Genomic DNA, 24324 nt, shown 5'->3' on the forward strand with positions numbered 1-24324 from the left:
GGCCCCGCCGGGAAGGGGCATGTCCCGCTGACGTGCGGGCCGGGGATTGGCAGCGGCCCGGCCTATATAGGTGGCGGGGCGGGCGCCGAGCCGCTCTCCCAGGAGCGCTCCGGTTCTCCAGCAGGGCGGGCGAGCGGGCACCGGCCGGAGTGAGTCACGGGGGACGGGGGGGCGGCTCCTCTGCCGCGGCGCCGACGTGGAGGCTTGGGGGGGGCTCGGCCCGGCGCGGCCTCACTTCCTTTGCCTCGGCACCGGCGTGCCGGGAAACTCCGGGTCAACTTCCCGCCGGCTGGGCCGGGCAAAGTCCGGCGGGAGCCGCTCGGGGAGAAGGGCTCTCGGAGCAGCCGGTGGTGCGGCCTCGGGCTGTGTCGAAACGGCGGTGCAAGCCGACAGCCGCTGTTGGACAGCGCTGGCGTGCGGCGCCGTCCCGGGGCCCAGCTGATGGGGGCGCTGGGCCCCGTGGGTGCGTGGGGAGGGGGCAGCAAGGGTCGGGATGGCTCCACGTAGTCCCCGGTGGTCGGAGGGTTTGCGCCTCGTACAAGCCAAAACGGTCGGCGGCGGGCGCTCCTCCAAGCGCCGCATCAGTCCGCGGAGCGGCGTCGGCGGGCAGCCTTTCCCCGGATGCTGCTGTGACTTACAGGGGCGAGCGCCCCGGCCCCGCTCCCTGGGCCATCGGCGGGGCCGAGCGGACGTTGGTAAGGTGCTAACCGCGGACTCGGGACAGACCGTGCCCGCGCAGTCCCGCGCCTCACTCGCTGCCGCCCCCGGCAGTCTCACGGCTGTCACCGATCCCCCCGCGGGAGCACCTTTCCCCCCACTTGTGTGTTGCGGCCGCCCCCGGCCTGCAGCCCAGAGGGCCGCGCCGGGCCGGGCCGAGATGTACTGTGCTGGGGCTGCCGCTGTCCCGAGGCGCGGCGCCCGCCGTGCTCCCGGTCCCGTTGCCGCACGAGCGGTGCGTTGGGGAGCGCACCGCCCGCACGCTCAGCCCCGCGCAGGGGGCGCGGGTGACAGCGGGGCCCCGCTGGGCCCTTTAAGGGCGCCGCCCCGCCCCGCCGCTCCGCCTCCGGTGCCGGCAGTGCTGAGGTGGCGCTGGCGGCGCCGCCCGCCCCGGCGTGGCTTGGCCTAGGCCGCGGGTCCCGGAGTTTTCCCCGCCTCGGCGCGGCCGGCCACTGCGGAGATCGGCGGACGGTCCCCAGCAGCCTAGGCTGCTGCGCTGCCCGTGCCGCTGTAGCGGTACAGGCCCGTCGGGTTCCAGGCGCAGCCTGCCCCACTCGAGAGGCGGCCCCCGGAGGCCGTCTGCCCCTCTGGGTGCGTGGCCATGGAAGCCCGGCCCCGGCGAGAAGTACTGCCAGGGCTCTCCAGGACCGTGTGTGAGTGCACGTTGGTAGCTGGGCTCACACAAAACGCTTCCTGACCAAGGACGAGGAGTGACAGTGGGGAATGTGGTGGGTCATGATATTGGTGAGAGAATAAATAGAGGGATAGGTCAGGTGTAAGTCTGTCTGTGGCTCAGGCACCAGTTGTGTTGCTTTCTCAGATGTACTGCTTCAGGGATCAGTAAGAAGGGAAAGACTCTGTCCTGCCACACAGCAGCTGTCTGCCTGCATGATCTCTTCAAAACCAAAGGGCCTGGGCCTTCAACATCTGGGAGAGCCTGTTGGTTTTCAGAAAGGAAGTATTTTCATGTCTGACCACTCATCTACCAAGAGATCACTCTGCCCTGATGGACATCTGACAGAGGACAGTTGGATGCTGCCCCAACCAGCCCAGCCCCATTGCAGTGTGCAGTCCTACCTGCATCTGATTTTAGCTACCTTGATTAACAAAAAGCTAATTTTTTTGTTAAATATGTTTTTAAATAACACGTAACTGATGTTTTTGTCCACACGTACTGGTTGCATTGGCAGTGTAACTCATGACTTTGCTTTTGTTTCTCTTCATACAAATGTTTCTTATGTGGTTAGGTCTGTTCCTTGCTGGTGGTTATTTTTAGGATGATTTCATTCTCTGTATTGTAAGTGTGTTCTAGACTTCTGAAACTTCTTTTGTCGCATAAAGCCAGTGCTACAGACAGTGTTTAGGCAGTTGAAAACCTGTTAACCCAGTCAGCCGCAGTGCTGGTGTGACGTAGCTGTAATCTGAGTTTCAAAACCTAAGGTGGGAAGTCAAGGAGGTGTAGGCTCCAAATGCAGTGCCCGAGCTGCTGGTTTTGATGTTACGTTTAGAATACCATTCTGATGGCCGCCTCCAATTTTGGCCAGAGGTGAATCCTTGAGGCCTACAATGTACCAGATGTTTGAGGTTACTGGAAATGAAGAGCATTTGTTCTTAGCTTGCTGTATGGATGACAAAGCAGAAATTCATATGGGTAAACGCTGCCCTCAAGATTCCTCTGTGAATGTCTAGCTGTTCTCTGAGGTGGAGACTGCAAGGAAGAGCTCTGCAGCTGGTGTGCGCAGTGTAGCCAGCAGCTGTGTGCTGCCGCACTCAGGCAGGTGCTATATTGGGTGTCACTGACTGGCTTCTCATCCTTGCCCCTGTAAAGGGGAGAGAACGTGCAAGATGAGCCAGGTGGTGCTTTCCGGAGAAATGAGAGTTACAAGCACATCTGTGCTGTTCGTGAGGCTTTAGCCAGACCTTGGAAGCTGCCTGTGATGTCTAGAATGCTTGCTCCTGCCCTCTTCCTTGTTTGCAGTTTGCCAGGAGGTGGTGGCAGCCTTGATGTGACCCAGCGGGCTGGAGGAGCTTACTGCATCGGTCTTGCAGGTCTTGCTGAAATACTGTGGGACGGATGCTGTGCTGCTAACAGGCTTTCCTTGGTTCTGTGACAGCTTGAACCATGCAGTTGTGTACCATGTACATGGAACCATATGCTACACCATAGTGTAACCATGAACAGCAAGAGATCAGTTAACTAGCCACCCTTTCATGTGCACCAGCCAATGCCTAGGCATGGCTGGCTGGCTGTCCTGGTAGCTGCCACCTCGTAGTAGCAGATCATTACAGGATTAATTGCAGCATTAGCTCTGTTACTTCGATAGCACAGGTGCTGTTGCCACGTGACTGATAAGAGGCATGTTGAAGTAGAGGAAGAAACCCTCTGGCTTTCACTGAGGTGCAGATTAGGCCTGCACAGCCCAGTTGCATTACTGTTCTTGTTCTTCTCTGCTCCTTTTCTGCCAGTGTTGCCTTCGCTTACTGTGTCACGATGTGAGACGCCACATCAGCAACACTTTGGGTTTGGGAGCCAGAAATGGCAACTGTCAGTTTACTGGAAAGTGTCAGTTTGCTGTTGAGAAGGTTTGTGTAGGAGAGGGGCCTTGTGTCCCTGAGGAGTCAGAGGTGCTGACTTCTAGGGGAGTGCAAGCCCTGCAAGAGCACATACAACCACTTAGGGGAACTCAGGTGTGGGGAATTCTTGTACGTCTAGCGGGGTGTGCTTTACTGGCTTGTACAGTTTTACTTAGATTCCTAACCCCTTTTTCAGTAAATCTGCAGGTCCAGATACAGGAGATGTAAAACTCCCATCAACGGTCTGGGTTTTTTTTTTACTGGTTCCATGTGTTTAAATAGTCCATGTAAACCAGCATGGGTTTTGTTCTTCCGATTTAGGTCTGGAAACGGAGTTCAGTACCTGGTGCATCATCATATTACAATAAAAAATGAAGAGGTGGACTGACCAGCAGCTGTATGTGGATAGCGCTGTTTGCCTTTGTTTGTGAGGACGTCTGTGTTGATTCAGCCCATCTCCACTAAACTACATTCCTAACTTCTGACTGATGGCAGTGTTGTTGGCAGGTTTTCAGGTTGCTAAGTCTCTTCTGACTAGATGTCGATGCTCTTGCTTGCAACCCTGAAATTTCATGTCTATCTTGCACATCTGTTAATAATTGACTATATTTTTGCCTGATACTGAATGGCTGCTCTTGTAGCCAGTTTGATGAAAGAGTAGCTACTCCAGGCTTCCTGCTGTGAGGTTTAAGTAGATAGTGGTGTTGCCTGTAGCTCTAGTAAAACATGACAGGTAAAGTATGGTGAGATGTGACTCAGTATGAGAACATTTTGGATAGGTGGCAAGTTTGAAATGCAGTACAGGTGGTGCTCTTTTGAGAATTACAGTAACGGGGTGTCATGTTTTCCTCTTGTCTTGGAGCAGGCACATAATTTTTATTCTGTTGTTTTTTTTTTTTTTCCCTAAAGCAAAAGCTGGCAGGCTGACAAACGGGCAGCTTACAGGACGGACTCTCTGGCTACTGACCATTTAGCTGGTAAGTTCTTATTTTGAGAGAACCAAAGATCTTGCTATTGCTGAGCTTGTTCCTCAGAGTGGCTTCCTGAGTGCAGCCCTAAGTCAGTGGGAGTTCAGGCACCTAAATAAGTCCTTTTCAGGAAAAGGCAGCATCGTGGACCCTTTTTTGTTTTACCTGTAGGGTTACACAGTGGTTTGGACTGACTATCCAGACCTTTGGATGCTTGTTTAAAAATTGCACACCATTAATAATTTATAGATTAATTAGAGTATGCTTTGACAGCTTCTGGTGTCCCCCCTTTGAGTGACCTTCTTAGGTTGCACATCTTCTGTCTCTTTAATGAGGAGCACTGGTTTGGTGACCACTATATTGTGAGGAAATATCCTCCCTGAATTTCCTGTCTGGTTCAGCAAGAAAACCGGTCAGCTGCTGGCACTGTAGGAGCTTTCAAGAGGCTGACTGGAGAAGTGCTCAGTAACACATACTTTGTCTTCTTGGAGTGTCTTCTACACATCTTGAATGGTGGTGTAATAGTGTTGCCACCGCTGCTTCTTCCAGTGGCATACCCGGATTGTGTGTGGGTGGGAAGTCGACAATGAGCTCCGTGGCAGTTTTGACCCAGGAGAGCTTCGCTGAACATCGCAGCGGCCTGGCTCAGCAGCAGGTGAAAGGTGAGGAAATGCACTTCAGTTCCTGTGATGTGCCTCAAAATACAGACTGCACAGGCAAGGTTCTTTATACCCAAGCTCACTCCATGTGTCCAGTTCCTGACAAGTGTGAAGGCGCTGCATTCTACATTCCTAGGCTAGGGGCTTTCCACCACGAGAACACAGTGGTGATGCTGCACAGTGCAGTGCCAGGAGGAGGCAGGCCTCAGATCTTCATCTTCTCTGGCTAGCAGTGCTGCCAGCTGTGGGACAGGTCACATGCAAGAATGGGGCATTGAGCTACAAGAGAGCCTCATGGGATCAGTGTGCTTCCTCCTTCTACTCAGCCAGGTGCTGGGGGAAGTCAGTGTAACTTATTAACTGCCTCACTGATGGGTTTGGCACATATCCTCCAACTGTAAGCTGGCCCACCTGGCATGGCCCAGTGCACAGCTGAGTCCAGCATAAGGTACAGCCTTTCCCTGGACTCAACTACAGTGCTTCTCATTGTCTTCCTTCTGGGTGTGTTTGACCCCCTTCTGACTGCAGCCCTGCTCTGTTCCTTTCACTTTCTTTCTGCTCAGCCTGTTCTCCCCTAATTAAGCCCCTCTTGACAAAGTTTGCAAAAATGTGCTGTTCGCTGCTGTTATTCACTTGCATGTTTACTTCCTGCATCCATAGTGCCAGCTCAGATAAGGCTGGTTGTTAATGACATCTACTGCAGTCTGTGCTGTGCTGAGGTCAGTTGTGCTCCAGACTTGGCTGCTCCACAGGCATAACTGTAATAGGATTACAGTAGTGCATAAGTCATTTGCTTTCTTTTGTTATTGGTGCCTAAATACAATTGCATTGCCTGTGAATAGGGCATCTTGTTTACCCTGTTTGCTTCACCCCAGTTACAGCTTTAAACTCTGAAGAAGAGAATGATCCTCCAACCTACAAGGAAGCCTTCCCTCCGCTCCCTGAGAAAGCACCATGTTTGGAAGCTGCCCAGGAACCTGCTGGGCCCTGGAGCAAAATCCGACCAATAAAGGCTTCTGTCATCACTCAGGTTGGTGAGAGTTGGTATCTTATCTCTGATTTCCTCCCTCCAAAAAGTAGGTGAAGTGAAGCTTTCCCTGGAGTATGAAATCCTTAGTGTGTCATATTGACAGCCTTCTTGCTGTACTGTATGCTGGGGCACGAGGAGGGCTGCAGCTGACAGCTAGGAGTGTTCTGGAGGGGTGGGATGTGTTGGAAAATTGTCCATTAAAAGTTCTGCATCCCTGTTCCACAAATAGCTGGAGCAGGCCCGACGGGAGAGTTGCAGAATTCAAGTAGTGAGCACTGTTCCCCCCATAGCACGTGCTTTAGGCAGACACCCAGTGTGGGTCAGACTGCCTGCTCAGTGCTGTTGCATTTTTCCAGTTCACAGCTGGTGTTTCCACTGGAAAAGTTGATGGATTGCACAAACCTTGAAACTTAGTATGCCAATAAAGTCCTGTATGGCAATAAGAGAGGGAAACACTGGCAATCAGGAGCATCCTGACAGCTTGTTTTGCCCTTCTTTTATCTATCCTGTGCCTGAGCAGGTGTTTCATGTGCCACTGGAGGAGAGGAAATACAAGGACATGAATCAGTTTGGAGAAGGCGAGCAGGCCAAGATCTGCCTTGACATCATGCAGAAGACAGGAGCTCACCTGGAGCTGTCTCTTGCAAAGGACCAGGGCCTTTCAATCATGGTCTCTGGCAAGCTGGAAGCAGTCATGAAGGCTCGGAAGGAGATTGTCGCTCGGCTGCAGACTCAGGTGAGGGCATCTAACTGTTTCTCACTTCATCTTTGCTCTTCCCCAGGTCTTGCAAATGCTTTGAGACCCTTGGGCGTGTGTGCTTATAAGCCAAAGAGGTGTTATTAGATGACTAATTCAGCTTTGCCGTATATTTTCAAAGCACACAGTTGGCAATTTGGAATGGAAATGAGGCTTAAAATAGGGTTCAAAGATAATTAAAGGCCACGGTGTTGCATGAAGGGTGGAGTCTGCAACCTCTGAACACTTGAATTGCAAACAGTGACTTTGTGCTGAGGTGCTGGTGCCAGAGAGAGTGCAGGCCCCTCATGCAAGGTTAGTAGTATGTGAGGACAGGACTGTGCTTTCTCTGAAATCCTTCAGAGGAGAATGTGGAGGGATGGGAGAAATAGAAGTAGCGAAGAGGAAGCCTTGCCAAAAGCTGCAAGCTTCAGGTCAGGGTTCTGTATTGTGTAACTCAAGCGACACTGGGAAGGAGTCACAGACCCGTTGTTTCCGTTGCTTCTACTTTCATTCTGCTGGGTTTTGAATTCTTCCCTTCAGATTCTTGAGTTCATATTGAAGATGGCAGTTCTTGTTAGGATATAATACAGCCAGGTGTCCTAGTATGTTTTAAAGTGTGATGTCAAAGGTAGTTAGTGCAATAGTTAATACCATGTCTGCTTAGTGCTGTTCAGCCCATGTGTCATAGCCTGCCAGAGGGAAGAGAAAGGGACAAACCCTACATAATATGCGTCTGAAAAAATAGTTCAGGTTGTACTGCCACAGATCAATTCCCCACTGTCCTCAAATATACCTCCTACTGCCCTGGCCCCAGGTCTGAAAGGTGTGCCTGTATTCCAGCTTCTCCTAGGCTTGGCTGGCTTTGATACAGGGACACCAAATTGAAGAGTCACGCCAAGTGATCTGGTTTTGATTTGTTTTGGTTTTTTTTTTGTCCATTGTAGCTTCAGTTTTAAGTGTCTGATTACAATTAGTAGTCAAATATTCACAAACATGGTAGCAATCATAAGCTAACAGGTCAGTAAAAACTCAGAAGGGAAGAAGTCAGGAATCCCTGTTACAGACCAGCCCTTTAATGGTAGATTGAGAGAAGCTCTTGGGACCCCAGTTCCAAGAGGGACCATCTAGAAGCAGTCCCAGGAGCAGCAAGTACTACAGTGAAGACACCTTAGCACTTAGTAGTGGTAAGCATCTCCGAGCTGTCTGCCTGCTGAAATAGGTTTGCGGTGTTGAATTTCTGTTTCCTAGGAGTCAGGCTGTGTCTTGTTTTCTATAGCCTTGGCAGCAGATGTCAGAGTTCAGATAAATTCCACCCATGAGCCATTGTCTCAGTTGCTGTCTGGTACTGCTCCAGTGTCTTGCACTGGAGAATAGACACCTCCTTGTCTGTACCCAAATGCCTTTGCTAACACAGAATACTACTCTATGCAAACAGAAGGGTTTTGAGGGAAAGGTGGGCTTTTAGACTCCTGGTATACAGGCACTGTAGATCAACTGTTCTGGTACAGTATCAGTCCTTACACAGAATGTGCTGGGAAGTCATTGTATCTGCTCCTTAGCAGTACTGCTAAGGAGCACCTAAATTGCTTTTCCTGGCTTTTTTCCTGTGGATCTGCCAGTGCAGGCAAACCTTCTCATAGATGCTTGATTGTTGTGTTGCAGGCTTCAGCAACAGTTGCCATCCCCAAGGAGCACCACCGTTTTGTCATTGGAAAGAATGGTGAGAAGCTGCAGGACCTGGAGCTCAAAACTGCAACTAAAATCCAGATCCCCCGCCCGGATGACCCCAGCAACCAGATCAAGATCACCGGCACTAAAGAAGGGATTGAGAAGGCTCGACACGAGATCCTGCTTATCTCTGCTGAGCAGGTACTTCAGTACTCTGGTATCTCTCAGTGGCATTAGCTGGGCAGCCATTTTGCTTCTCCATGGTATGTTAGATGCCTTTAGCCATCGTGGCCATAGTCAGTGGCTTATACCGAGGCTTATACTGTGCCACTGTCTGCGTGAGCACTGCTGCCAGGTTCTGCAAGTTGTGGTTCTCCATTTTGTCCATCTCTGAAATCAGATAAGCATGTTTCATGTTTGAAGTGAACCCTATTAGATGCCAGCTGAGATAAGACAGGAGATTACAGAGGTGAATATTGTAAATCACCAGCAGCAGTGTTCATAGATTGAAAAGGATAGAGATCTACAAGACTGCAAACTGGAAAAAGGTACTTGGGCCAGAGTGTCAAGCAAGACAGCACTGGGAACTTAGCTGTGTCTGGCAGAGACTGTAATATGGAGGGCAGTTCCCACCAAGTTCTGTTCTGGGCTTTTCCAGGATAAACGTGCTGTGGAGCGGCTGGATGTGGAGAAAGTGTACCATCCCTTCATTGCTGGCCCTTACAACAAGCTGGTGAGCGAGCTCATGCAGGACACAGGGACACGCATCAACATTCCTCCACCCAGCGTCAACAAGACAGAGATAGTCTTCACAGGAGAAAAGGAGCAGCTGGCCCAGGCTGTGGCTCGTGTTAAGAAGATCTATGAGGAGAAGGTATAGATGGTCCATAACGCTTCCCATCTTACCCCCTCCTGCTTGTAGTCCCTCTTTTTCTGCGTCCCTCTGCTGTGTCCTTCTCATGTCAGCTCTGGCTCAGCAGCCCTCGCAGTACGTGGCCCTGGATCTTACAGTTTCCTCACTGAGCAGAGTAGGACTTGGGGTGATACTACTGAGGAGGTGACAGATTTCTCATTCTTCTACATGGTGGGAATTAGCAGACCACAGAGAGCTGCTCTAGCTCTTGTTCACACAGGTGCTACCAAAGAAGGAAGTGTGAAGTCTACAGTGGCAGCCAGCTGACAGTATCAATGTTGCTACATAAGTAGAAGCTGCTGAAGAGTGAATTTCACTCCAGTTTATTTTCTACAATACTGCAATTTTCTACAATACTACAATATCCTTCTTGTGAGTTGTCAGGCTGTTTTTCTTCATGGTTAGGTCTGCATTTGTACCAGTCTGGAATTTCAACAGAGATAATCAGCTTACAGCCTAGTAGCCTACATGGTGTTGCATTTCAGTACCACCTAGGGGACAGCTGGGCATTGAGCCCTGTTGTGCAAGGGGATGTGTGTATGTGGTCTCTTCCGTATAGTGTCTGAGGGAGCTTGACACTGAATACCAGTTTTGTACTTCACCTGTGCATTTTTGGGCACAAGGCATTCTGTAGGCAGAAAGGGTGCTAAAATACTGCAGAACCTCTGTGCTCACCTTTGCTTCATTCTTTCCCGGATGCAGGGTTCCACTGCATCTTGTGCCTCTTCCTTTTGCTCTTGTCCTTCCCTTCCCCCTTGTGATTGATGTCTAGTGCTTCTGCCCCTACAGAAAAAGAAGACTACAACCATTGCAGTGGAGGTGAAGAAGTCCCAGCACAAGTACGTCATCGGCCCTAAGGGGAATTCCCTGCAGGAGATCTTGGAGAAAACTGGAGTCTCTGTCGAGATCCCACCCACTGACAGTAGCTCGGAGACGGTGATACTGCGAGGCGAGCCTGAGAAGCTTGGGCAAGCACTGACTGAAGTCTATGCAAAGGTACATACAGGATGGTTAGGCCTTCTTTGAAAGTCCCATAAGCATATATCCACAAACAATGGGCGTGGGGTGGGGGTGGTGTCTGGTGTTTGTCTCTAAGCTGTCAGAGGAGCAGCTTAGAAGTCAATACTGCAGGTGCAGCATGAGAATTGAAACTGAATATTTGTGAAGACCTCTTCCAGTCTGTCCACCAAACAGCTTCTCTGTTTTTCTGTCTCTCAGGCCAACAGTTTTACCGTCTCCTCGGTCTCTGCCCCCTCTTGGCTTCATCGTTTCATTATTGGAAAGAAGGGACAAAACCTGGCCAAAATAACTCAGCAAATGCCAAAGGTATGGATGAGCTGGTTAGCTTGGCACCCTTGATGTAGGATATGGTTTAGTCCAGATCACTCTTTATAGAAAAGGGAAACGTATTTTAGCATGGTGTGGTTTAACCCCAGCTGGTAACTCAGTACCATGCAGCTGTTTGCTCACTCTCCTCTTCCCGCCTCCCTGGGTGGGATGAGCAGGAGAATTAGAAGAATGCAAAACCTGCAGGTTGAGATAAGAACAGTTTAATAATTGAAGTATAATACACCACTACTAATAATAAGGAGAATAATGAGAGATGTAAAACTAAAGGGGAAAAAAATCCAAACAAACAAACCCCCAGCAAACAAACAAAAACCCCACAACACCAGAAACCCAGTAAACACAGGTGATGCACAATACAATTGCTCACCACCTGCTGACCCATAGCCAGCCCAAGCAGCGATCGGCCCCTTCCAGGTAAGTCCCCCCCAGTTTATATACTGAGCATGATGTGCTGTGGTACAGAATATCCCTTTGACTAGTTTGGTTCAAGTCTGTCTCTGCTCCCTCCTGGCTTCTTGTGTCCCTCCTCATTTGTGGAGCACAAGACTGAAAGTCCTTGACAAAGGTAAACGCTACTGAGCAGCAACTGAAACGTCAGTGTATCATCAGCATTATTGTCAGACTAAAGCCAAAACAGAGCCCTGCACCAGCTACTGGAAGAAAATTAACTCTATCCCAGCTAATCCAAGACACATGGGTAAAACCAGGGAGGAAGTGATACAGATGTCAAGGAGACCCTCTCTTTTACTGCTGCAAACAGTAAAAGAATTGATGTAGTAGGATACCTGCAAATGATGACTTCTGCGAGTTAGATGATATCTAGAGAAAGGCTAGGTGATAAGTGCTGCAAAGCCCTTGCAGACTCCAGGACAGCAACAAAGCCTTGGTCTCCAGACACTGTGATATGGCCAGAATTGTAAGTTACCTATTTCTGAAACCATGGGAATGATCTGTGTACTTTGTGGGAAGGAAAACATCCCTTAATAACCGGTTGGTGGTATAGGTCTCACTAATAGCATGACCTGGCTTGTATCATGTATCTTACTGGATTTATTGTCTTGCCTCTCAAGGTTCACATCGAATTCACTGAAGGAGAGGATAAAATCACTTTGGAAGGACCTACAGAAGATGTGAATGTGGCTCAGGAACAGATTGAAGTCATGGTCAAGGATCTGGTAAGTTCTGGTACATAAAAAGAAAATGGGGGAAGAAGGGGCAACAGAGCAGAGATGATGACGTGTTTATCATGTCCTTGTGATGTCTTGGCATGCTTAACAACTTGCAGAAGACAAGTTTTGTGGCAGATGGATGAAACCCTTGGTTACGAAGCTCGCCCATAGCATTCTTTAAAAAATCAGCTGCAGGTCTTAAATCTTTCGATGCAGAGAAGGAAGGATTCTCTTTCAGTCATAGTTGGAGAGCCCTCTAAGTTCCTTTTTAATTTTTACAATATGGTGCTCTCAGCTCAAACCAGAGAAGTGCTACTGCTCTGCTTAATAGCAGGAGGAGTGTTTGTAGCTGGCTATTGCAGAGTCAGTGCCAACACTGGCAGTAGGCCATTACTTAGGGTATAAAACAGAAGTGGTGGCCTGCCCTACCTAAGCTCTATACTTTATTTATAGATCAACCGGATGGATTATGCAGAAATCAATGTTGACCACAAATTCCATCGACACCTCATTGGCAAGAACGGAGCTAACAGTAAGTGGGGTGCCTTTCTAATCCTTCCTATGCTTGGACTCTGTGTTTAGTCCAGCATATAAGGAACTCTGTAGCTCATCCAGTGTGCTCTCTTCATCACATTTCCTCTGCTTTTCTGGGTTGGGCACAAGAAGGTAAATGGGTGGTGAGGCCTTGGGATGGCTTTAACGTGTGAAGGTGTCTTGGGAGGTTGAACAGTGGTGGGATTACTTTGTCTTGGCGAAAATACATTGTTGGAGTTGAGGTTGGAGAATTGCCTGGTTTTGAAGTCGCTCTATGTGTATTACATTTCAGCAGCTGATTAGGAGTGGTAGAAATCTGCTTGGTGAGTTTCTCCCAAAAAAGAATTTGAGATTATAAATGAACGATCATGTTCTGATCTAGATGGGGAAGAGACAGATGCCTCACTCTGGCATGCGAGCAATTTGCTCTGTGGATGGTACAGTATTTACTTGTTCCAGGTTCTTGTGTGACACATAGCTGCTCTTGCTGAACTCTGGTGCCGTCTCAGAGGCTGATTTACTTTTTAAACAGTCTCTAGGCATTGATAAGCAAGATGCCTTGTTTCCAAGTCTTGCCCTAGCAGACTGTGTCACCACGGTCTTTGCCTTGAAAGTTAACAGGATTAAGGACCTCTACAAGGTGTCTGTGCGCATTCCACCGGACAATGAGAAGAGCAACCTGATCAGAATTGAAGGAGACCCACAGGGGGTCCAACAGGCCAAGAAAGAGCTGCTGGAACTCGCTTCCCGTATGGTAAGTAGGATGTGATGCTTGGGAAGCCACAGGGTTTAGGCTTTTATATTCCTTTGGAACCTTCAGGGACTTCTGTGTGCCCCTTGCCCACCAAGCACTTGGATGTCATGACAACTGTGAATTTGTCTTCATGGATATGGCCCTCTATTCCCTTGCATACCACTTCTCTGTCAACTTAGAGTGAATTTTCACTGGAGGAGAAAAGAGGGAGAGTGCTGGCAAGTAAACTTGTGAGGCAGCAAACTAGGAGTTAAGTCTGTGGCTCTCCTGCTGAACACTCAGTGTAAACTCTGTTTTCATCAGGAAAATGAACGCACCAAGGACCTAATCATTGAACAAAAATTCCACCGGACCATTATTGGGCAGAAGGGTGAGCGGATCCGGGAAATCCGGGAGAAATTCCCAGAGGTAAGGCTTTCTAGGAGATGAGGAATCCAGAGGATTCCAGTAGATACCCATTGGATATATCCTACTTGGGCAGTAGACACATTGTCTCCCAATTCATAAATTTATTTGCTCTGTATGTAATATGTATGAGAAGATAGTTCTTTTGACCAGAGGCTGCTAACATGGTTACCCTTTCCGAATGAGAATGCGGATGTGTAGAATCTTCCTGACACTTTGCATTTGTCTGACACAGCAATTCTTTCATTTGCTTGAGCTGACTGTAAATGATGGCCTCCTGCAGGTTATCATCAACTTCCCAGACCCTGCGCACAAGAGTGACATCGTCCAACTTAGAGGTCCCAAAAATGAGGTGGAGAAGTGCACCAAGTACATGCAGAAGATGGTGGCAGACCTGGTAAGGCGGTCATCTTGTCTGATGTTCTCTCCTACATGCCTGGATAACCCTGCATAGGGCAGAGCTGTACTGGCTTGGCTAGGGCTGAAACACCTCAAGATGAGGAAGCTGTGAACACTCTTCTGGCTGACTGGGGTTAGGGGAATGGTATTTGTTATTTTTAAGGGCTGTAGGGGAAGGTACTTGGCTTTGCTTATTCTTGCAAGAATCCCTTATAGAGAGCTTTATTGGGTCTAAGTCTATTCTCAAAAGCTTGTTTATCAAGTTCCTGGGATGGAGCATCACCATGACAGTGTAATCTTTGGTTCTTCCTTCCTTTCCCTCTTAGGTTGAAAACAGTTTCTCTATTTCTGTCCCCATCTTCAAACAATTCCACAAGAACATCATAGGGAAAGGAGGTGCCAACATAAAGAAGGTGAGATAACTTTCTTAATCACCAATGCTCATTATGGTCACTGCCTGCAGCTAAATCTGACTTGCTGCTCTCTCCTGCTCATTGGTAATGGCAAATATAATCTCTTTTTTTTGACATTAGACATCTCTGAGATTTTTTTTTCCTTTGTGGCAGATCCGCGAAGAAAGCAACACCAAAATCGATCTCCCGGCAGAGAACAGCAACTCAGAGACAATTGTTATCACAGGCAAGAGAGCAAACTGTGAGGCTGCTCGCCACAGGATTCTTGCTATCCAGAAGGAGCTGGTAAGTGAAATGACTGGCCTGTCATGTATGAGGACTTAAAAATGTTGCTAGAAGACATAAACACAGAAGTGCTGGTAGTGGGGGAGGGCAGGGAGGTGACAAATGTGAGTGTCAGTCGTCTTCTTGACTCTTGATCCTAAGTTTGTGGCTGCTCAAGTGTCAAGAGTAGCCTGTCTCAAACCCTCTGGTCAGGCATTTCTTACACACAGCTCTGCAAAGCTCCTAGGAGTTCAAGGGTAAGCCAAGTGGGTGCAAACTCATTTCTGCAGCTTGTCTAAAAGCCTGGTGCTGTCCTCTCTTAGGCCAACATCACAGAGGTGGAGGTGTCTATTCCTTCCAAACTGCACAATTCCCTTATTGGCGCCAAAGGCCGTTTCATCCGCTCCATCATGGAGGAGTGTGGTGGAGTCCACATCCACTTCCCCACCGAGGGCTCTGGCAGTGACACCGTGACCATCAGGGGCCCAGCCCAGGATGTGGAGAAAGCCAAGAAGCAGCTGCTGCACCTAGCAGAGGAAAAGGTGAGCCTTGTCTCATAAGGGAAGGAGCAGATTGGTTTGGCCAGGTGTTTCTTTTTGGGGGGTTGAAATGATCCCCTCTGCCTGCTAGGAAGCTCCTGGCATCAGACAGCCTAATCCTCTTTTGAGGGATATGAGTACAGTTTAGATGATTAAAGGAAAACCATGCTTCCGTAGCTGTGGCAGTGAGATCTTCCCCCATTTGTAGAACTGGCTGTAATGCTTCTCTGCCAAGGCTAGCGCATACTCAAAAGGTTAAGGCTCACTGCTCCTGTGGTTTGATTGCTGTTGGGTATCCACACTTCTTCAAAAGGGCTTACTCTGCGTATCTCCTTTACTTTTTTCTTGATCTCTAAATTCCAGCTCAAGTTCTTTCATTTTACTGCATATATCCAGGTTTGTGGCTGGCTGACTGGTCATTTTAATAGCAAGAAAGCCTTTCTAACACAAGCATATGAACATGTTCTCCTGATTAGTTGGTTGCCTCTGCTGCCTGGCTTGTAGCAGTCAGCTGGCAAATGGTTATGCTGACTTGCGTGTCAAACCCTTCTCCTGGGGAAGTCTTTTCTGCTCGTTTTCTCACCAGTTGTGCTGGGTGCAGAGTTAGTTTTTCAGCTGATTAATAACACTACCTGAGAACATCTTTCAGGTAGTGTTATTAATTTAAGACATTGTATACCTTTTTGACTTGGACAGCACGCTACATCTGCCTTGCTCTTACAGCACACTGTTAGTGGATGCAGGTAACATATGTACATGCATACTGTTGATGCTGAGTGTATTTTCGCTACATTGTCATGTTCCATGGGTATGTGACTCCTTTCAGCAAACGAAGAGTTACACCGTGGACCTTCGTGCAAAGCCAGAGTACCATAAATTCCTTATTGGTAAGGGAGGTGGCAACATCCGTAAGGTGCGTGACAACACTGGGGCCCGCATCATCTTCCCAACCTCCGAGGACAAAGATCAGGAGCTGATTACTATCATGGGAACTGAGGAGGCTGTCAAAGAGGCACAGAAGGAGTTGGAGGCCCTCATCAAGAACCTGGTATTATAAACTACTACTTCTGTTTTCTTGCCTATCACTGTAGCAAGATGTAACGAGCTAGTGTGGAGGTGCTCCTTCTCCTAAAACATCTGCTGCCCTTTATGGGAGTTCAGGAACGTTCTACTTGGTGGGGATGAGGTTGTAAACTGATTGCTGTTGAGTTCAGCAAACTCATAATCACCAGGGCAGGCAGGGTTGACTGGCTGTCATCTGTTGGCAGGATAATGTGGTTGAAGACTCCATGGTGGTTGACCCCAAGCACCACCGCCACTTTGTCATCCGGAGAGGGCAGGTTCTGCGTGAGATTGCAGATGAGTATGGTGGTGTGATGGTCAGCTTCCCGCGCTCCGGCACCCAGAGTGACAAAGTCACCCTCAAGGGAGCCAAGGACTGTGTGGAGGCAGCCAAGAAACGCATCCAGGAGATCATTGAAGACCTGGTATGTCACAGGAAAACTGTTTCTTTTTTAATTTGTTCTTGGGTTTTAGGAGTAGAAATAGGAGACCCTTCCTTGGTGTACTTCTAGACATTAAAAGATAGGAGCCTTCTTGTGCCTCTCTATGCCTGGCCTTGGGTAGTTATTGCTCTCTGGGGTTTACCGTGGTGTTGGTATAGGCTTTTGGAAGTGGACAACTGTCAGACCTGTTCTTTTTCCTTCTTTCCTTCATCTTTTTCCGTTCTTCTAATGCTTTTTCCCCTTCAGGGTAATAGAGACCTTGAGCTTCGGCCCTGGAAGCCCTTAACATCATGGGTTGGAGACAGCCTTCATTAAAAAATTCTCTGTTAACTTCTCTGAGAGAGGACAGATTCTAGGAAACTTTCAGTTTTTCCCCTGTCAACAGCTATTACCTTTTCTGACTTCTCTATATGTCTGTTACGGATTTCACCATGCACCAGCATCCTGTTTTCTGGTGTGAAAGAGGCGGCATTGCAATAGAGCAACTCTGCTTTCTCACAGGAAGCCCAAGTGACAATCGAATGCACCATCCCACAGAAGTTCCATCGCTCTATTATGGGCCCCAAAGGATCCCGAATCCAGCAGATCACCCGGGACTATGCTGTCCAAATCAAATTCCCTGACAGGGAGGAGAACCCAGGTATAGCCATGGACACATGTTTGCATGGTAGCTGGTGTGATCACATGAATGCAGTGCCTACACTCTGCATCAGGGAAGGTGTTCTACTTAAAATCTGTGGAGAACTGACCTCAGGTGTTCCCCATACTGTCCTTGAATCTGGGCTTAGCACCAGCCTTGCCCTTTCGGGAAGAGAGGACAATTCTGGGAGGTGAAACTGCAGACCTGAGTGTTCTGAATGTATTCTCACTGCAGAGCACAGCGACCTACCCCAACAAAAAGGGCTCTACAGGCTTACCAAGGTCTCTCTGAGCTCATGCCCTCACTGCTGGATGTACTGAACTTCAGCACAGCTGGGGCCTGTTGGATACTCTGGCATACCACCAGCCATCCTGCTGCAATATCCAGTGCTGTGCTGGTGAACTTCCTTGTTGGGGGAAGAAACTGCCAGCATTACTTGTTGCTTCTGTTAATGTAGGAGTGCAGCTACTGATGACATAGGAGTGCAGCTTCTGTTTGTATAGTGCAGCTGCAGGTCCTTTCTGTGCAGACAAAAGCAATATCAATGCTGTGCAGAGAGGTGTGAAGCAGACTGTCTCAGTGAATGTTCTTGTTCTGCTCATTCCAGGCTAAGCCATGGCAAGCTGCTTGTGCTAGGAGTGACCTGCTCCATAGTAGTCTATAGTGTCGGACCTCTGGTGGCAAAGCCCAGTCAGAGTCTGAGGATCTAGAGGGGGACATAACGAACAAAGAGGGTCCTCTGTGCATTTAATGTGAGACCTTCCATGTTTCCAGCCCCAGTTGCAGAGCCAGCTGTGCAGGAGAATGGTGAGGAAGGTGGGGAAGGCAAGGATGGGAAGGATGCAGATCCCAGCTCTCCAAAGAAGTGCGATATCATCATCATCTCTGGCCGCAGGGAAAAGTGCGAGGCAGCAAAGGAGGCGCTGCAGGTATGTGGCTTTCAAAGCCTCTTAGCCCTGTGATGTATTGATGTCCTGATGCAAGAAGCTCACTGCAGGATTTAGTGGTGGTAATAAAAATGACACAGTCACAGTTGCAGTCCAAGTGGTCACTGATGCTGACTGCAGAGGTGGTCTGTACTGCACAAAGGAAGTTCTCTGCTTTGTGATTTAGCCTGGCAGCTTGAATCACTGTGCCTGACCTCGCAGTTGCTAGAGCTTATAGGCAGTCCTGCTTTTTTTATGCCATAAAAGCGTGACAGACTTGTTTTATGGAGCACAGCTGGAAAGAGGAGTCTGAGGCTGAATCATTCTAGCTTTAGCAGACCTTACCATGCTGCTTTAGTGATGATTTCAAAGTCTCTGCTAGATGGAAGCCAAGGATATGAAAACAGCCTGTCCCTAGAGGCAGGGTTTAAGATTGCTTGTTTGGAAAAAATGCTTTAAACACCAAACAGGTCATGTTGGTGTTTGCAGCTGTTCTCTCTTCCTGTAAAGTTTGTATCCTGACTACAAGGGAATATAACTCAGTGCAGCAACACATTCTTTTGGGCAAGTATATGGCAAGCTGAAAGACAGGAGAAGTATTTCAGCTGGTAAACTGTGCTCCGCTCCCTGCAGGCTCTGGTTCCTGTCACCATTGAGGTGGAGGTTCCCTTTGATCTTCACCGTTACATCATTGGCCAGAAGGGAACTGGGATCCGCAAAATGATGGATGAGTTTGAAGTAAGTTGTTACCCTTCCTCTGATCTCCTCTGTCCTGAAGAACCTTCAAGTGACCACGTTTGGGGTGGTGGCAGTCATTTGCGACATACTCAAGACCGCTGTGGCTTGACCATGGAATGCAGGCTCTGTAATAAGAAAATGAGACCTGTGTGACTTAGTCACTGGCTCTGGAGCTCAGTAGATTTTGTGCTGAAGCTGTACGATTAGTGTTGATGCCATGAGTGCTGCATAACTTGTTTGGTGCCTACAGGGATTTCTTGCCAGTGTGAGAGTTGTTTTCCTTCTAAGCCATAGGAAACATCTCTGCTGTGCTTGCCCATTTGGGAAAATTCCCCATAAGCCCACAGGGACTCTTGGGGCTGATGCAGGTTGGCTGCAGACAGCCCTGTTGAACATGGATTTGTTTCCTAGCCTCTCCAGGCTGGCACAGGCACTGCTAGGGGCTGAAGCCCTAGAGCAAAGCAGTCTGGTAATGCCTAAAGAAACAGTGTTCTATTCAAAGAACATCTAGATGCAGTACCAGACAACTGCTTGAGATGTGTTGTTAGTCCAGATGACTTCCAGAGGTCCGTTCCAACCTCAACATTCTGTGATTCTGTGGTTTAGGCTGTGTGGGTGGGAGCTGGTCTCAGTGATACCAACCTGCAGTGACAAGCGTCACGAGTGGTACAAAATGATAATTGTTTCTTGTTACTCAGGTGAACATCCAGGTCCCTGCTCCTGAGCTGCAGTCGGATATCATCACCATCACTGGGCTGTCTACCAACCTGGACCGTGCCAAGGCAGGGCTGCTGGAAAGAGTGAAAGAGCTTCAGGCTGAACAAGAGGATCGGGTAAGGCCTGTGCCTGTCCTTTCAGGTGAAGGCCCTGTCCTTTCGAAGTACCCTTAGGTGCTCAGTGTGTGTGGAGTGCTCATCCGTGTGTTACCCAAAAGTAACTCACTTTACATGAACTGAGAGTTCTCAGATTTTACTTCAGGTAACTTTAGACTGTCCAGGGCTTTATCACTTCATGTGCTTTCAGGACTGTCCAGGCTGGGAACCTCACTGTGCTAGGCATCTCTCTGAACCTATTATCACTGTATCCTTATCACAGCTCTGAAGTGAGGGTTGAGTTGGATGGTTGTTTGCTACTTGTAGTTTCCTGCTGAACTTGGTGAAAGCACAAGGCTCCAGCATATGTATGTCTTGGGTCCTCTTCTATATCCACATATACTCATGCATGACCCTGCAGAACCTGTTCTGTGCATCTCAGAAGCCAGAAGGAAATGCTGGGATGTAGATGGACATCACTGGACCAGCCGTGATGTGTTCCCTGCTGTTGTATCTCATGCTGCTTCTCTTGTTGCAGGCCTTGCGAAGCTTCAAGCTGACGGTCACTGTGGATCCCAAGTATCACCCTAAAATCATTGGGCGGAAGGGAGCAGTGATCACCCAGATACGCACAGAGCACGAGGTCAACATCCAGTTCCCTGACAAGGATGATGAAAGCCAGGTGAGAGGTCAGAAGAGTGTGCAAGGGAGGGCTGCTGGTTGTCTCTGAGCATAGGAAGCACAGCATCTTCTTTAGGGCTCTGGATTCCCAGCACTGCTTCTGGGTAAGGTGGAGGTGTAAATCAGGGAGAAGACTTGCTTGGCTGCTTGTGAGCCTGGTTTCACACACACTTACCTGTTACCAGGCTCAAGACCAGATCACCATCACTGGCTATGAGAAGAATGCCGAGGCTGCCCGGGATGCCATCATGAAGATCGTTGGTGAGCTGGAGCAGATGGTGTCTGAGGATGTGACTCTGGACCATCGTGTTCACGCACGCATCATTGGTGCTCGTGGTAAAGCCATCCGCAAAATCATGGATGAGTTCAAGGTGAGCAGTGGGGCAATGCCACACAGGTTGGGCTGGGCCTGACTGGCCAATGTGCCAGCAGCTTGGTATCAGCTTGATGCTAGGGGTTGAATTCTGGAGCATGAGGCTCGTATCTTTTGTGGTCTTTCTGTCTTGTGCCTGTTGAGCACCTTCAGCTGAAAGAGGTACAAAAGAAACGTCAGTGCTGTCCTGCTTACCTCCACCTCTGTCACCACAAGCATGTGAGGAGAATCTCTGGGCCAGGGCACCGTGGTATGCCCAAGGCAGCTGGGCTACCTGGACACCACACCCAGACACCAGCTGAACCATTCCCATGCAACCTCAGCTCTGAGTCATCTTTCTTCTGGGAGCCACACAGGGAAGAGGCTGAGCTCTTCTGTCTTGCTGGAACACAGCCAGAAGAGGAACCTGGAAATGCTTCCTTGGTGTTCTGGGTTAGCCCAGCAAACATTACTGAGGTCTGTCCCTTTGTGCGGCCCTTTTTGTGGTTTTCTTGCAGACAGGGTCCCCAGGTGGCCTTCAAAGGGAGGAGGTGGTTATGTCAGCTGCTCTTGAGTACTCAAAGTGGACAGCTAGGCCTGTTGCTGGGGAGCTCTGGGAGGAGTCTGTGCCCAGGCCCCCTCCACTTGAGTTTAACGCAAGGAAATACTCCGGATTTCTTTACCTCTCCAGGCTGCTGTTGATGCTCTTGAGTTTGGGAATCTTGACGCACTCTCAGGGCTCCAGATGTGGCAGTCAGCTGGCTTGGGAAGGGCAGAGACCTTTGCCTCTGACAGCATGTGGCAGTAGCAGTGAGCTTTACTGCAGGGCCAGTAGCGAATGTGAATCCGAAGTGATGATGCTTTTGGAGACTTGCATCTTGGCTAGACTCAGTTTGGCTTCCCTGCACCCATCTGGAAGGCAAGCTGTGAGAAAACTTGGTGGCTGTGTATGTGGTGCACTAAGCCAGCTCTGTAAAGCGATTGTCAGCCAGGATTACTCTGTGGAGGAGACAGAAAGCTTATTGTGCTTCATGCACATGCTTGATGATGAAAATGCTTACAGCAGTGTGAGGACACTGTCTGGAAATGCAGACTCTCGTGCCTCTGCTGCAAGTGCCGCACAGAAAGCGGTGGTCCTCTGGGCAGTGAGAACAGATGAAACTTCTGGAAAATGGGTCATTACTGCAGACTCTCTTCTGCCTTCCGTCATGGGGAAATTGGACAGGCTTCAAGGACAGGTATATCCCAGTGCACTCTCCAGCATGTGAATTGTAGAAGTCCTAAAGAGACTCGTGGCAGTGAACAGATCATGGCTTTTCTCTTCTGAGAATCTAATGACAGGGGTCTCGGGGAGTCTGGATTTTCAGATATGCAGATGCAAGACCCATCCTGTTCCTTGTGTTGCAGGTGGACATTCGCTTTCCCCAGAGTGGAGCTCCTGACCCCAATTGTGTGACTGTGACAGGACTCCCTGAGAATGTGGAAGAAGCTATCGATCACATCCTGAATTTGGAGGAAGAATATGTAAGTGTTCAACAAATACATGAAGGGGCTTAGAAGGGACTTCCTCTGCCTTAGAGCTTGATGTCTGAAGTGTCTGTATGTGGTATTTTCTGCCACTGCACTGAAGAACTTAAGCCCTGTGCAAGTGGCAGTCAGTCCTCTGCAACTGTCCCTCAGAATAACTGGGTGCAGAGCCCGGGCTGTGCTTTGTGAAGCAATGCAAGGACTGGTCCCAGTGTCCAGGAGAGGACAGTGTATGAGAATGCTGGGGCACCAGCAGGATGTCCATATGCTTGTCTTACTGCAGCTTGCATCAGTTAGTTATTGGTGGCCCTTGGATTAGTGCAGAAACACTGCGTTTGATCATTGTAGAACAGACTGGTGACCTTGGACAGCTTGCAGAATGGTCAGATGGTGTGAGGGAGCCATATTATACCAGTTTGAGGAGCTATCAGGATCCTCCCCCCTAACTGGGCTGTGTCATTACAGCTTGCAGATGTGGTGGACAACGAGGCAATGCAGGTGTATATGAAGCCCTCTTCACATGAAGAGTCCAAGACCCCATCCAAGGGCTTTGTGGTGAGAGATGCCCCTTGGGCTACTGTTAACAATGAAAAGGTGAGTGCTGCTTCTGCTACAGGCCTGGGGGCACAGGGTCCCCTCTGCCAAGAACTTACTCTGAGGTCTGTCCCTCTTCTCTTGGTTGGGGAAACAGAGCCTCCTTTGGTGGCAGAGAAAGCAGTGGCCTTTGCAAGGTGAGAGCAGGCTGGTTATGCCTCTCCAGCTTCCAGAGCACTGACTTATTCCGCTGTGGAGCTGCTGGAGAATGGGGGTTCCTTACGAGAAAGTGTCCTGCCAGGTTGTGTTGTTTCTAGGGGCAGGGCCTTGGGACTTCTGCCTCTTCTCCGTCAGCACAGAACCAGCTCCACCTTTGCAGCTGTGTTCTGGCTGGGAGCAGTGATCTGGGACACGTGGCAGCTCTGTCTCCAGAGCTGCCGCATGACGGGCCTGACCCTGCTCCAGGGACTGAGTTACTGAGGTTGGACCCTTGGAGTCCTTGATCTGCCTTGCTCCTATCTGCACCCTCCTAGATGTCATCTCTAGATGGCTTGACCACCCAACCTGTGCAGTCCTAAGGACTCGTGGGACATCAGAAATGCTGCTGAGCTCCGTGCAGATTTGTAGGAGGGCAGGAGCTTAACTTGTTCCCTTTTTGTTTGCCCTAGGCCCCTGATATGAGCAGTTCTGAAGACTTCCCCAGCTTTGGGGCTCAAGTGGCCCCCAAGACTCTTCCCTGGGGACCCAAACGATAATGACCTGGAAGCAGAACCTCCTCCAGCCCGCTGACCTGACACTAACCTGCCACAAATATTTCCTGTCTGAAATCTGACCCAGCGGCTGGAGCACAAGTCTATTGCCCCAAGAGGTCTCCTAATGGTGTCTGGAGTGCTAGACCCCATCCTGCTCCCCTCAGCTATCACCGTGGCTAGGACCCACCCTCATTTCTTGATGGATATTCTTTCCTCCTTTGGAACAAGACTTCACTCAGATTCAAACACTAAATGTGTGTGGTTTTGTTAGAAACTTCATAATTGACTCAAAGTGGCTAAGATTTGCAGCTTCCCAAGAGCAATCTGCTCTCTTGAGCATGTCTTACTAGGCATTCTTGCCTTCATTAGGAGACCTCCTTTACTGTGGCTAGGAATCTACTTCCTGTCTCATGACCTCAGGAAATAAATTTCCTTGACTTTCTAAAGCCAAAACGTTTGCCCTCTTTCCTTTGTGTTTATCCCAGGCCTTACCTTACCTGTAGAGTGCAATCAACTTTTTTCCTTTTAACTGCCAAAAATTCATTTAATGCTGATAGCTGACTGTGGGGAGAGCTTAAAGTAATCTAAAAGGTCAGAAACTTGCTTTTTAAAGGAACAAAGCCTTCAGTAGGCTGTAGAAGCAGCAGAGATAGAAGGGACCAGAGCAACGTTATGGCTACCCTGGTCAGGTAAACACCTCGGAGCACAGCACCAAGCACAGTCCCCACCTGCACGCTTGACAAGTCTTCCAGTGCGTGATGA

At 49.2% G+C, this 24324-nt stretch overlaps 1 protein-coding gene across 1 annotated transcript; it reads left to right on the plus strand.

Annotated features, from left to right (window-relative positions):
* Nucleotides 1–59: 59 nt before the first annotated feature.
* Nucleotides 60–24015, plus strand: HDLBP (high density lipoprotein binding protein). The gene is made up of 28 exons (XM_057408414.1): nt 60–149; nt 4201–4268; nt 4809–4921; nt 5794–5948; nt 6469–6684; nt 8350–8556; nt 9014–9229; nt 10058–10264; nt 10487–10594; nt 11689–11793; nt 12241–12319; nt 12936–13075; nt 13379–13483; nt 13764–13877; nt 14206–14292; nt 14446–14577; nt 14880–15098; nt 15922–16143; nt 16364–16582; nt 17102–17240; nt 18015–18169; nt 18800–18904; nt 19603–19737; nt 20255–20398; nt 20583–20768; nt 22157–22273; nt 22742–22870; nt 23479–24015. The coding sequence occupies exons 3-28, from the start codon at nt 4846–4848 to the stop codon at nt 23563–23565; spliced, it is 3804 nt and encodes a 1267-aa protein (XP_057264397.1). The 5' UTR covers nt 60–149; nt 4201–4268; nt 4809–4845; the 3' UTR covers nt 23566–24015.
* Nucleotides 24016–24324: the final 309 nt, after the last annotated feature.

This window comes from Pezoporus wallicus, unplaced genomic scaffold (genome assembly GCF_028554395.1).
Source record: "Pezoporus wallicus isolate ANWC-B61680 ecotype Strahan unplaced genomic scaffold, APGP_CSIRO_Pwel_v1 contig_4238, whole genome shotgun sequence".
Lineage (NCBI taxonomy): Eukaryota > Metazoa > Chordata > Aves > Psittaciformes > Psittacidae > Pezoporus > Pezoporus wallicus.